At 36.3% G+C, this 11,923-nt stretch overlaps 2 protein-coding genes across 2 annotated transcripts; one reads left to right on the top strand and one right to left on the bottom strand.

The window, feature by feature from the left end:
• Positions 1-1,043: 1,043 nt before the first annotated feature.
• On the top strand, positions 1,044-6,294 carry fkbp3 (FKBP prolyl isomerase 3). Its single transcript, XM_053489453.1, has 7 exons — positions 1,044-1,160; positions 1,950-2,051; positions 2,186-2,284; positions 2,390-2,525; positions 3,842-3,909; positions 4,006-4,103; positions 6,034-6,294. The coding sequence occupies exons 1-7, from the start codon at positions 1,056-1,058 to the stop codon at positions 6,086-6,088; spliced, it is 663 nt and encodes a 220-aa protein (XP_053345428.1). The 5' UTR covers positions 1,044-1,055; the 3' UTR covers positions 6,089-6,294.
• A 104-nt stretch (positions 6,295-6,398) lies between these two features.
• Positions 6,399-9,098, bottom strand: faua (FAU ubiquitin like and ribosomal protein S30 fusion a). Its single transcript, XM_053489454.1, has 5 exons — positions 9,017-9,098; positions 8,250-8,332; positions 7,112-7,256; positions 6,806-6,861; positions 6,399-6,569 (listed from the first exon to the last, which is right to left on the bottom strand). The coding sequence occupies exons 2-5, from the start codon at positions 8,322-8,324 to the stop codon at positions 6,444-6,446; spliced, it is 402 nt and encodes a 133-aa protein (XP_053345429.1). The 5' UTR covers positions 8,325-8,332; positions 9,017-9,098; the 3' UTR covers positions 6,399-6,443.
• Between the last annotated feature and the right edge of the window lie 2,825 nt (positions 9,099-11,923).

Genomic DNA, 11,923 nt, shown 5'->3' with positions numbered 1-11,923 from the left:
AGCAACTCAGATTAAAGCTGTTATGAAGGATTTACAGAACAACATAACATAAGTAGCCGAAACATATCAGTATAAACTGATTAAAGACGATTATTGCATATTTTGGATGCCTTCAGCATTGTTTTATGATGTAGGAAAAAAATAAAAATCAGGAATGACAATGGAATCACACTGTGTGTCTAAACCTTTGCATGGTAGTGTATATGCCTTGTTGATAAGAGATATCAAAAGAAAATGGCCAGATTGGTTTATGCTGCCAGGAAGGTCACTCTTTACAACCATGGTGAGCAGAAAAGCATCTCAACAAGCACAAAGCATTGGACCTTAGAGGGGTTAGGCTACAGCTGCATTGTGATCACACCTGTCAGCCAAAAACATAAATCTGGGGATATCATGGACACCGGCTGACTGAAATTGTACTGGAAAAAGTCACCTGTTTTGTTCTTTTTGTGTGAGTCTGTTCTATTTTGTAGGTTTAATTGTGCTTGATGATTTTTTTTTCCTGCAAGGTTCGATTTCCATCTCAGGCCTGTGTGTGTGGCCTGTTCTCCCGGTGCTTGGTGGGTTTCCTCCGGGTTCTCCGGTTTACTCCCACAGTCTAAAGACATGCAGATTAGGCTAAGTGGCTTTCTTAAGTGTGTGTGTGTGTGTGTGTGTGGCACCCTGTCAAGTGTGTACCCCTCCTCGTACCCTAGTCCTGGATAGGCTCCAGGCTCCCCACGACCCTGAAAGCGGTATAAACAATGAGCGAGTGAGTAAGTGAGTTTAGAACTTGTTTCTTTGGCTCCATCTACAGAACAAAAGCTAATTCACACAAACTGAGTCTCTCTTATGGCAAAGGCAGAGCAGAACAAATCAGTGACCAATACATTGCTTGATTTATTTATTTATTTTAATATAAACCCATTTGGCGCTTTAAGAGTGCACATATAAAATATATATTTAAAATAAAGATGCTAAAAAAAAAATCGATAGATGTAACATCCTAGGCGAGCACAGAGCAATCTGATTGGCTGTTCGGCAGGAGGTCAGAGTTCGCAGAGTTCGAAAGCAAAATGGCTGCTGAACCGACACGAGAGTGGAGCGATGAGAAACTGAACAGTGACGAAGTACCCAAAAAAGACCTTATCAAATTTCTCCAGGACAATGCAACACAATCGGTATTCACAGTTGATATTTATGCTCGCAGAGTTTGTATAAACCATTGCTTTATTCTGTAAATGATTCAATGCTAACATGGGACGGCTACCCCTCACAGAGTGTGCATGTCAAACCTACAGCAGTCCCTTACTGCGTGCACTAAGTAGGGTAGAACATAATGGTTACAATGCTTAACTACTAAGGTGTATATGAAGCTATTTGGAAGTCAATCTTCAAACGATAATAATTTAAAATACAAATTATTCATATTTCTTTAATTATTGATGACAAAATTGGTGTAAGCTTCTAGAAGCATGTGACCTGTAAAATTGTTGTTTAAATTTAAGCATTCCAAGCAAATTTAAGCATTTTCCTATTTTATATTTTTAAGCATTTAAAATTCTGCAAATCAATTCATTCTTAACACATATACCATTTTAAAAAATACAATAAAAGCTAACTCAGTGCTTTGTAAAATACCAAAAAAATTATTAGTGTCCCATATTTTAACAATTTTACATTTTATAATAATACACTTTTTTTAGGTTTATGTCTTTTCGTGTGGAATCTCAATTGGCCAGGTTAAATCTGAATGACAATTTGAAAAAACAAATGTGTATGCATATTTTTTTTTTAAAAACGAAGCATGGATCGCGAGATAAGAAATATGAAGTATTATAATAAATTCGTGTTATATGATCCTATCTGAAAATTCACTTTTACACCTAGATGAGACACTTTTTAGCACCGATAACATGTTTTGGTCGTTAGTGTGAGTGAGATTGCTCAGCATTTCTCTGTGCTTCCAGTTTCTTGCTGAGCACAAGCTCATGGGAAACATCAAGAATGTTGCAAAGACTGCTAAAAAGGAGCAACTTGTTGTCGCCTACAACCAGCTGTTTGAGAGCAAGGTAAATACTATATTGTTAAATTTGTTCATCATCCCTGAAAAGGGATTTTATTATGCATTTTCTTTTATCCATTAAAAAAACCAACATTAAGATTCAGTCCATGACAAGTTGACGTCTTGTGCCGGTGTTGGCAGAGGTTTAAAGGCACGGAAGTGGAGCAGGTGACTGAAGAGGTAAAAGCTGTGAAGATCGATGAGAAGCCCAAAGAAACAAAGACAGAAGTTGTAGATGAGGTAGACACAAGCTTTACTGTACGCTATTACAGTTGTGCTACTGTATGTGACTTTTATTAAAATTACAGTTTAGCATTTAAAAATATAGTGTTTTTCTTTGCACAGGGTCCTCCTAAGTTTACAAAGTCAGTGTTGAAGAAAGGAGACAAGACTAACTTTCCCAAAAAGGGTGACACAGTGGCATGTTGGTATACTGGCACGCTTGAAGATGGCACTGTTTTTGATACCAACATTCCTGCAGGTTGTATTAACATCATCATAACAACAATATTTGTGTTTTTAGTCAGTGTTTATACCTGTGTGTTAAGCTTAAACATTCACAGGCATTTGGCTTGAAAAAAAGACCAAAAAATACATTCTGTCACAAGATGACGGTTGAGGAGGCCTGGGGTGTGGTCGGGGTTCTGATTCATCTTATAAAACTCACATTGTGCACTGTCATTCTAGACACGCTTGGTTGAAGGAAATTTGTAATCAAAAATCATTTTAAAAAATCCTATAACTGTTTGTGAAATTTGTAATTTACAAATAGGTGCAAACGATCAGCTGTCTGCCTACTTTTAGCAATCTAGTGTGTATAAGTCTCATTTGTTTAGTGTTACAGCAGAGATGTAGAGGCTTGGCTATTGGGGATGTACTAGATGACAAGCACAAGTTTGTATACATAGGAGTAGGTGAGACAGTTTTAAGACAAAAAGAAATAAAGTGCAGCTCCATCACTCTTTAGAGAGTATAGAATAATGAATATCTCTATTTCCATCCATTTAGAACACATTATCTGTTGATTAACAAACATACACTGCCTGGCCAAAAAAATGAAGTTAGACCAGTTCCTTTTATTACATTTAGCTGACTTTATTTTCTTGCCACAACATTGCTGAGCCTAGAGCGGACCAACTGAACCAACCGCAGATCATAACACTGTCTCCAGTGGCTTGTACAGTAGAACACTAGGCATGATGAGTGCAAATTTCCCTTCTGACCCTGACGCCCCAATCGCTCTGAAATGGGATAATCTGAACTCATTAGACCACATGACCCTTTTTCCACATTATTCCAAAGTACAGTCTTTATGCTCCCTAGAAAACTGAAGTCATTAACAAATAATTATGTCTATACAGCTGTTTAGTTCCAATCCTGTGAGTTCTCATTACACTGTGTGTGTATGGAAATGCTCTTCCCTTTACTATTCAACTTTGCTAAGGTCTTTACTGTTGTTGTTTTTTTAACAGTGCAACTTTAAGTGATTTTTAACAGTGCAACTTTAAATGATTTTTTTTTTCTCTACCACATTTATTCCACAAAGTTGATGGTTCAGCATTACCCTACTGGATTTTTTATAATGTGTTGAAGGCTTCCAGTCATTTCAAATCTCCCTAGATTTTTTTCTTTGCCAACAATTTGACCCTTTTGAAATGGTGGTCTTTTTTGGCCAGGCAGTGTGTATTCATATTCAGTTCCAAATTTAAAGCGGAGTGAAATTCTGAATGTCAAAGAGAAATACACTGTGCCATGAATGCATAGTGAACAATAACTGACCGTGACTGTTCTTTGCAGGAGCACGGAAAAAGAAGCAGGCCAAACCACTTTCCTTTAAAGTTGGCATGGGCAAAGTTATCAAAGGGGTGAGTGTTTTCTGTTGATCATCATATAAATATCTCAGTATTTATCTATTTCTCGTAAAGATTTTTACACACTCTCAATCAAAAATGAACCTGCAGTGGGATGAGGGACTCCTGACCATGAGTAAAGGTGAAACTGCGCGCTTGGAAATTGATCCCGAATGGGCCTACGGTAAAAAGGGTGTTCCTGATTCTAAGTATCCTTTCACTTAATTGAATTTTTGTTTAGACTGTACTTCACCCACAGTTCCAGTTTTTTCTTTCAGCTCAGATGAAGGTGATGAGACATTGCCAACATGAGAAGCAGACTTAGTTTTACTGGTTAGATGTTAATAATTTTCACATCCAGGAACGTTGTATTACGCTGATACCAAAATAGTTTGGCAAAAAACAATATGTCATACTTTGATTAGAAATGAGGGAGAAAAATCGGTCCAGCGATGTCTGGCGATTCATGTATTGCTACACTGACACTGCATTTGAGGCGTTAATGTAATTTCTCTATAATCCTACACTCTAATCTAATTGTAGTCACACATCGGCAGGCAGTGCAGCATCATGGGTGGCAGGAGCACAGGTTTGATTAGAATTGTAAGAAAATCTAAAATAATAATTATAATAAATTATACTTTTTATAAAATTCTTATCATGTCAGCAGATCCCTGGTGATTTTCCTCCCAACTTATGTTTATGTTCATTGTGTTTTCAGGAAACCAATTATTTTGTGTTAGCACTTATACCACTTACAGACAATCCTGCAATAGCATCCCTTTTCCTTTTTTTTCAAGTTAATTAAAATGTATAGGGCAGGGGTCGCCCAGGGGGCACGACATTGGACTAAGGATCATAAGGTCCCAGGTTCAAACCCCACAACCACCAAGTTACCACTGTTGGGCTCTTGAGCAAAGCCCCTAACCCTCAACTGTTAAGTTGTATAAGAAGATAAAAAATGTTAGTCGCGTCTGCCAAATGTAAATTTATACACTGTTCAGCCATAACATTAAAACCACCAAGGATTTGCACATGCAAAGTTCTCCGCACTGAAGCCTAAACAGTGTTGGAAAAGTTAGTTTTATTAAAGCTCACTTACAATGAACTGACAGCAGAGACTCACGGTAAAAGTTACCTTATGGAAATATCAACTTTTTAGAATTTGAATGAGAAAATATAAAAATTTCATGCATCGAAATGCAAAACTGGGTTTTCCATTACTCGGATAACTTTGTTTTTTTTTTTCAAGTAGACCTGAAACATTACATTTTGTAGGACGTCATAAATATTTGTATGATATACTGCAGCTAAGGTGTGGCATTATATTTGTGACTCATTCCTGATCGAAAATCTCCTTTTTTGCAAATACTGCATCTTATAATGTATCTACAGAGGAGCCCAAAAATGTATACACACTTCAACAGTTATCTAGTAGTATTATGTTTTCTCTAAATATGTCAGGAGTCACGATACAGAGCCCCTCGGTATCACGAACTGTATCTGTGCTCACTTAAACACACTTGCGTGATCCCATGCCCCTAGTATTCCAGCCCTTCCTTTGATTGACACAAAAGCAGCCAATCAGAAACTGGGGGACATTAATTCTGATTGGCTGTTTTAAATAACACATTAGGCAGAAAGTGTTTCCTCAGTGATTAAATCCAGACTAAAGAAATCAGCACAAGACTTGGACGTTCTTAGACAGTGAATGCAGAAATCATTAACACATGCTATAAAAACTACTGAAAATATTTGCTCTTTGCTGCGTGTATTGCTTTTTTTCAAATCAGTGCAAAAAAAAATTAAATATCCCAAACATCAGTGTTTCAAATCCTATCAAGGAAAAAAAAAATCTATTGTCCCATCCCTAATGATTATACATGGTTTAAAAATGTGTTCATATGGCCCTACTATGGAGTTATACTATGGAATAGTATAACTACAATAATGTGAAGCATTTAATGTTGAATGGGCAAATTTTAAACAAATTTAAACTTTTGTTAATGAAGGATAAATGTTTCCAGATAAATTAAGTTTACAGTCTCTGTGGTCACAATGTGAGATTTATTTTGTGGACATTAACACGTTTGCAGAATCACAATACTACTGCACCTTTTTCCTTAATTTAGATACCAGAATCCCACCAAATGCCAAACTTATTTTTGAGGTTGAATTGGTGTCCATTGATTAGGATGTCGAACATTCTCCTTTCAGCAGAACTCAAGTTCGTGTTGGAGCCAGCCTTCATGTTAACCTCAGTATTCTAATACACTGCAAAAGTACTCAATATTACAGGTGGCAGCAGGAGCTCATTTGCAACCATGTGATCTCACATTATTTTGCATTGTTGGCTTTTGTTGTTTAAGAAATGAATAATAAAAATAAATTAAAATCAAATGTCTGTGTGAACGTTTCCCTGCTTCTTGCTTGATGTCTCCCTGGTTTAGGTTACTATAATATGCTTTAAATGTGAACAATAAAAATTGCCAAGTACAAAGCTGTGTATATAACCTGCAACTTTATTAACACATGTTACAGAGAATTATTTAAGAGTTGGCATTGGGACCCTTCTTCTTTCCAAAGGTGGGCACCACATTGACAAAGCGACGGTTGTACTGGATGCGACGCTTAGCACGGCCTGTCTTCTTCTTCTTCTTCTCCTGCTTGTCCACCTAAAAGCAGGAAGAAAGAGAGGGGATATGACGTTTTCTGCTTTCTGTTCACGCGGTCATGTCTGAAGTAAACACAGCTTACAGAAGGCAGACCATAATCGGTGTATAACTTGCAAGAGAAATCTAAAACTAATTTATTTTTCATTTTAAGGGAGAAGGCTTTTTACAATCTTTTTTCCCTGAACTTAATTATGCTCAATTTAAATTATTTTTAAATAAGAGCCCTTTGCTCTTACCTTGGGTGTCTGTCCTCGTACTTTTCCAGCACGAGCCAAAGAACCGTGGACCTTACCTAGACAGAGGAGAGGATAAAGCAAGACCTGTTACTTTTCTTTCATTCTCAATCGAAAGATTTTCATTCCACTGAGCAGGGGCCAAATCAAATTTCACTGGCATTACAACCTGTGGCTCCAGTAATCTGCACTAATTTACAAGTAACACTAAAACTGCAGTAACAGTTCCTTAAACACTACCTGTGGCTCAAAAGTTTAAAAATAAAGATCTGCACAGCAAACACTGGTTTCTAACCTACACGTACTTACCTCCCAGAAGCCTGCCAACAACCTCCAGAGTGCAGTGCTCTGAAATACCACAGCTCACAAGGGAAGCAGCATCTTCGAGAGGGGTGCCAGACAGAAGAAGCACCTGATCCTCCACACACAGACCCTCTAGAGTCTGAACATGGGCCTGCGAGACACAAACACATAGTTAACAATGACTGTATAAACAACACTTGCAGCATTCACTTCTCTCTATACAGGCTAAAAAACACTGTAGTTATATATTCGATGTGAGGGTGACTGACGACATTGACTGTATACCAACACTCAAATATGGCTGCTTAAAAGGTGTTCAAAATTCTATACAGCTTTTTAACAGCCCCCTAGACAGGATTCAATTCCTGGGGCAGGAGTCCTATTTTACAAGCACACCTTGACCTCCAAAACCATGCGGATAAGCCTAGACTGTACTTTTTCCCAACCAACCTGGGACGATTACAGAAAGAATTACATACTCTTTCACTTCATAATAATTATAACTGTCTGGCTGTGTGTGGGTATACGAGTGACCCTGCTACTCCAAATACTTCCTGATGCAGGAAATTTTTAAAAATGCTCCTCATACAGTTTGTGATCAATTAATTGTATTTTCAATAGAATCCCTTTTTCTTCAAATGCTTCTGTGGGATTTTTTTAAACTGTAACATCAAAATAACGGTTCAGTCCGAATAGGGCAAACAAGATAAAGATTAACAGAGGTACTGTGAAAGTCTCTTCATAAGGCTGACAAAATGGTCAACAAAATGATTAATTCACTCCCATAGCTCAGGTTTCACAAAAAACAAACCATCAAAATGAAATACAACAATAAATAATGCACCACATTACCTAATCTTTTAAACAATTTATAAACACTTTCTCTATAAACCTTAATTAAATTGTAATATTTACATTTTTACTTTAGTAACTGGGAAAATTGTATACATGGTATAAGAGGAAGAATTATCTAGAATCACCCTATAGGTTATAGTCATCCTTTTTACAGCACACCAGGTAATGTTTTATATTTTAACACGTACCATCATCATGGTCATGACTTACATGCATTACAAAGATCAGAAGCTAGTAGAGATCTAATTCACTTATTATTTAAATAATAAATAGGATGAGTGTTTCTCACCTTGATATCCTGGACAGTCTCGTGTCCTGTCACCTCGAGGGTGTGCAGGTTCTGTGCACGCACGAAAAGCTGCATGTTGATTGCTAAGGTGAAGACAAAAGTGGATTATTTTTTATTGTGCTCCAAGTATTTAGATGTTACATATACATTTGTCTCGGCGGCGGCCATATTTTACTTTACGTCATAAGGAAATATTCTGTACATATGTGACGTCACTAATTTCAAAGCAGATGATTGGTCAGCAACAACGAACAAGTTTTTTTTCACAAAAACATTTTTAAAAAAACACGGAAAACCCGTAAAATGCCAACAGGTAAAGTATGATTAAGGTTCTCCAGGTTTTCCTCCTTTGCTGTTCACTTCCTGATCCAGTTTTTACGAAAAGTTAGCTAGTGGGAGCTAGCTCAATTTTAGTGCTAGCCACAATCCTAGTTTTATATTAATTAAATTATAACCTTTTATACTTTTGAAAGAAACAACTAATACTAAACAATGGAACAGTATATAATGAGTTGTCGTGCGTTGGCTCTGGAGCTGTGCTCTGTGCTAGCTTTAGCTTTAGCCAGTTGAACGCAGGTCCACACAGCGCTCACAGGCATGAGGAGGCACGCGGTCAAAGTGTTAAATAAATACTCTAAATATACTCCATATTAACCTGGAAACCTGTATAGCACAAATTTTAAACCTTATATACCCAAACAATTGAAATTTTAACCCGAAATATACACTAAAAACGTAATAAATATGTAGAGGAAGACGGGCCTTACATCGCACGATGCTAATCGTTCCACACGGAGCGAGAAAAGGACCAGAGCAGTGTCTGATGTGCGCATGTGCACGACTATGAATTCTGGGAAGGTGTTACGTCACCGTTGAGAAGTTTGGAAACCATCGATCTATGTGAACTTTTTTTTTCCCATTTAGTCAGTTTATTATTTTTTTCTTAGTTACTTATTTGTTTGTTTACTCTGTCTATTGTTGTTATTTATTTATATATTCTTTGTTAAGTTTGCTTATACTGTATATATTCTTTTTTTCTGTTCTAATAACTGTCGATAGTTAATTGTATAATTCTTAGAGACTTGTGTTATGCTTTTAGTATTGTGTTATTCTTTCAATATTGTAATTTTTGTTATTAATAATAAAATAAGATCTATGTGAATAGTAAACATAACAACAATAAGTTTGTTTACTCATAAATGTCCCACCTCGGGTCTGTGTGCATGTGCTCCTCGTGCTTGCTGAGTGTTCCCCAGGTGCTCTGGTTTTCTCTTCACAGTCCAAGACATGCAGATAAACAGTACATTTTATCATAGTATACCCTCTCTTTTTCATATTTATGACATTGGAAGATATTTGAAAAGCTTTTAAAAGTTTTTAAAGTAAAAAAAAAAAAAAAAAAACAATGCTATGAGAATTTTACATTTATTTGAGTCATATTGGATGGATTTTTTTATTATTATTTATTCTGGTCCTGGTTTCCACCACATGTGCACCAGGCACCCATGACCATGTCACCAGTTCACGAGTTTTCCTTAATTAAAATACCTTTGGTAGGTCCTGCCCACTGCAGACCAGGATCATCCCACAAGAGGTGCAGTTTTTATAGTTGCTCTGACCAGCCCTCCAGCCATCACAATTTGGCCCTTGTCCAAGTCACTTTCTGATTCTGGTAATGTGAGACTGGGTGTTAAAATGTATTGTTTAATAAAAACAGATAATTTTTTTTCAAATAATGTTATACATTTTAGGTTACAGGGAAAACCTTATATGATGATGCACTTTGTTAGAAGTTTCAACCTAATCAAAATTTCAAGAAAGGCCTTATTGTTAAAAATCAAATGTTCACATCATTGATTTTTTTTCCAAACAGGCATCCTCTTAATGTACATCACACTCACTCTGTTGATTGCAAAACGAACAAAACTGTTGTTTCATAAAAAGAGGGTTTGCAGTGATTGGATGCTGATTTTGACAGAGCAAATGCTTTGAAATCTTCAATGCCCCACTTGACCTGAGCTCAACTAATACATGGTTTAGTTTATGACCCTTTATCTTTTTTGCTTTAATTATGCTATTTGTTTGTGTTATAGTTTAAAGTTAAAATTTGTTGCATACAAATAGAAAAAAAAGTGCATTTAATATTAAACAGCTTATCCAGAGTATCGCTGCTCCAGCCAGTGCTAAGGCCCCTACGATTTAAGCTTTTGTGTCACTCTGGCATCACGGGTAGTCACACAACGTTGTTTCACAAGAGAACAAATCTCAGAAACCAAAGTAAACCCTGCTTCGCAGATTTTACTGTGATATTTAGAAAATAAAAAAGTAAGAGCTTGTTTTCTCGCTCATTGTGTTCCAGTGAGAAATCCAACATTGCAATAATGGAAACAGCAAACTGTTTTTTCCACAATGCAGTGCCTTTAAACACTGTATTTGCACTGAATCACAACATAAACTGCAAACTATCCAAGTCTAAGAGTGTGATGTTCCCATTGGTTTTGGTATAAAAGTTGAAGCTTGAATTACGTTATTTAATTAAGCAGTGTGCGCAGATGAGGACGAGAGAGAGAACTGGATGGACAAAAAACTTAGGTATCAGCACTTGGACTATTAGCAACTAGTCCAACAGCATTGTGGGTAGTATATAGTAGAATTATTAACAAAAATGAAAATACCCATCATATTGGAAGTAAAGAAATTAAAGTACTTATTTCATTTTCACTTATTTTATTTCTACTTGTACATATGCTTTTTTGTGCAACCATCAATATATAGAATAAGCTACATTTGAAGCAAGAAAAATTAAGGTATATTCAGATGTCAGGTAAATTATAATTAAAATCATAATCTGCTGCATATTCCATTGACATTTGTACTGTTATTCTACCAAAACATTTTTCATGGCAAGCTTACAAGAAAAATGCACATGAGCTTGGAAAAACTTAAGTTTTCTAAACCCTCTTACTCCTATTGCTGTTAGAAATGAATTTTGATGTGCAGTTATCTTAGTATACTTGTGTTCATACACTATAAGAATATAGTGATGAGCTAGAAAAGTCTTTCTAAATTCTTATACAGAACTGTGATTTAATGTCATAGAAAATTATAAGGCATTCAGTGGTGCATCAGTCTTCAATCCTGAGCTCTGGTCACTATGTAGGTGGAGTTTCACATGATCTCCCTACAACCCGAAGAGTTTCCCCTCACTGTCCAAAAACATGAAGCTCTAGAGCCACTCCAAGTGGTTACACAGGATGACCAAACAGATATACAGCAAGAAAACATTTTTATACATGCAAATACACCATTAAAGGAAAGAACTAACATATTGGTCTTGATATAATTTTTTCCTTCAAGGGTAGTCACCCCACCCCCCCCCCTTTACTTTAGTAAGGCTTGTTGGGGTGCTCATTTTATTAGGAGCGTTAAAGAGTAAGTGTCATTTCAAACTCTCTCTCTCTCTCAATACATCACATTTCATTATATCTAATTGTATTGGGTACACTTTTAAATTTTGCAAGATAAACAAACTACTTTTAACTAACAGAAAGATGTCCAAACCTGTTGTGCAAGTAATGTAGACATTACTTATCACCTTGTTACAATGTAACTCACTGAACTGAGCACAGATTAGTAGTTAATGTTAGCATGCACCTTAAAAACCAAGTCGAATG

The sequence above is a fragment of the Clarias gariepinus genome, chromosome 27, assembly GCF_024256425.1.
Source record: "Clarias gariepinus isolate MV-2021 ecotype Netherlands chromosome 27, CGAR_prim_01v2, whole genome shotgun sequence".
Classification (NCBI taxonomy): Eukaryota; Metazoa; Chordata; class Actinopteri; order Siluriformes; family Clariidae; genus Clarias; species Clarias gariepinus.
This window is presented reverse-complemented; position numbering and strand designations above follow the sequence as displayed.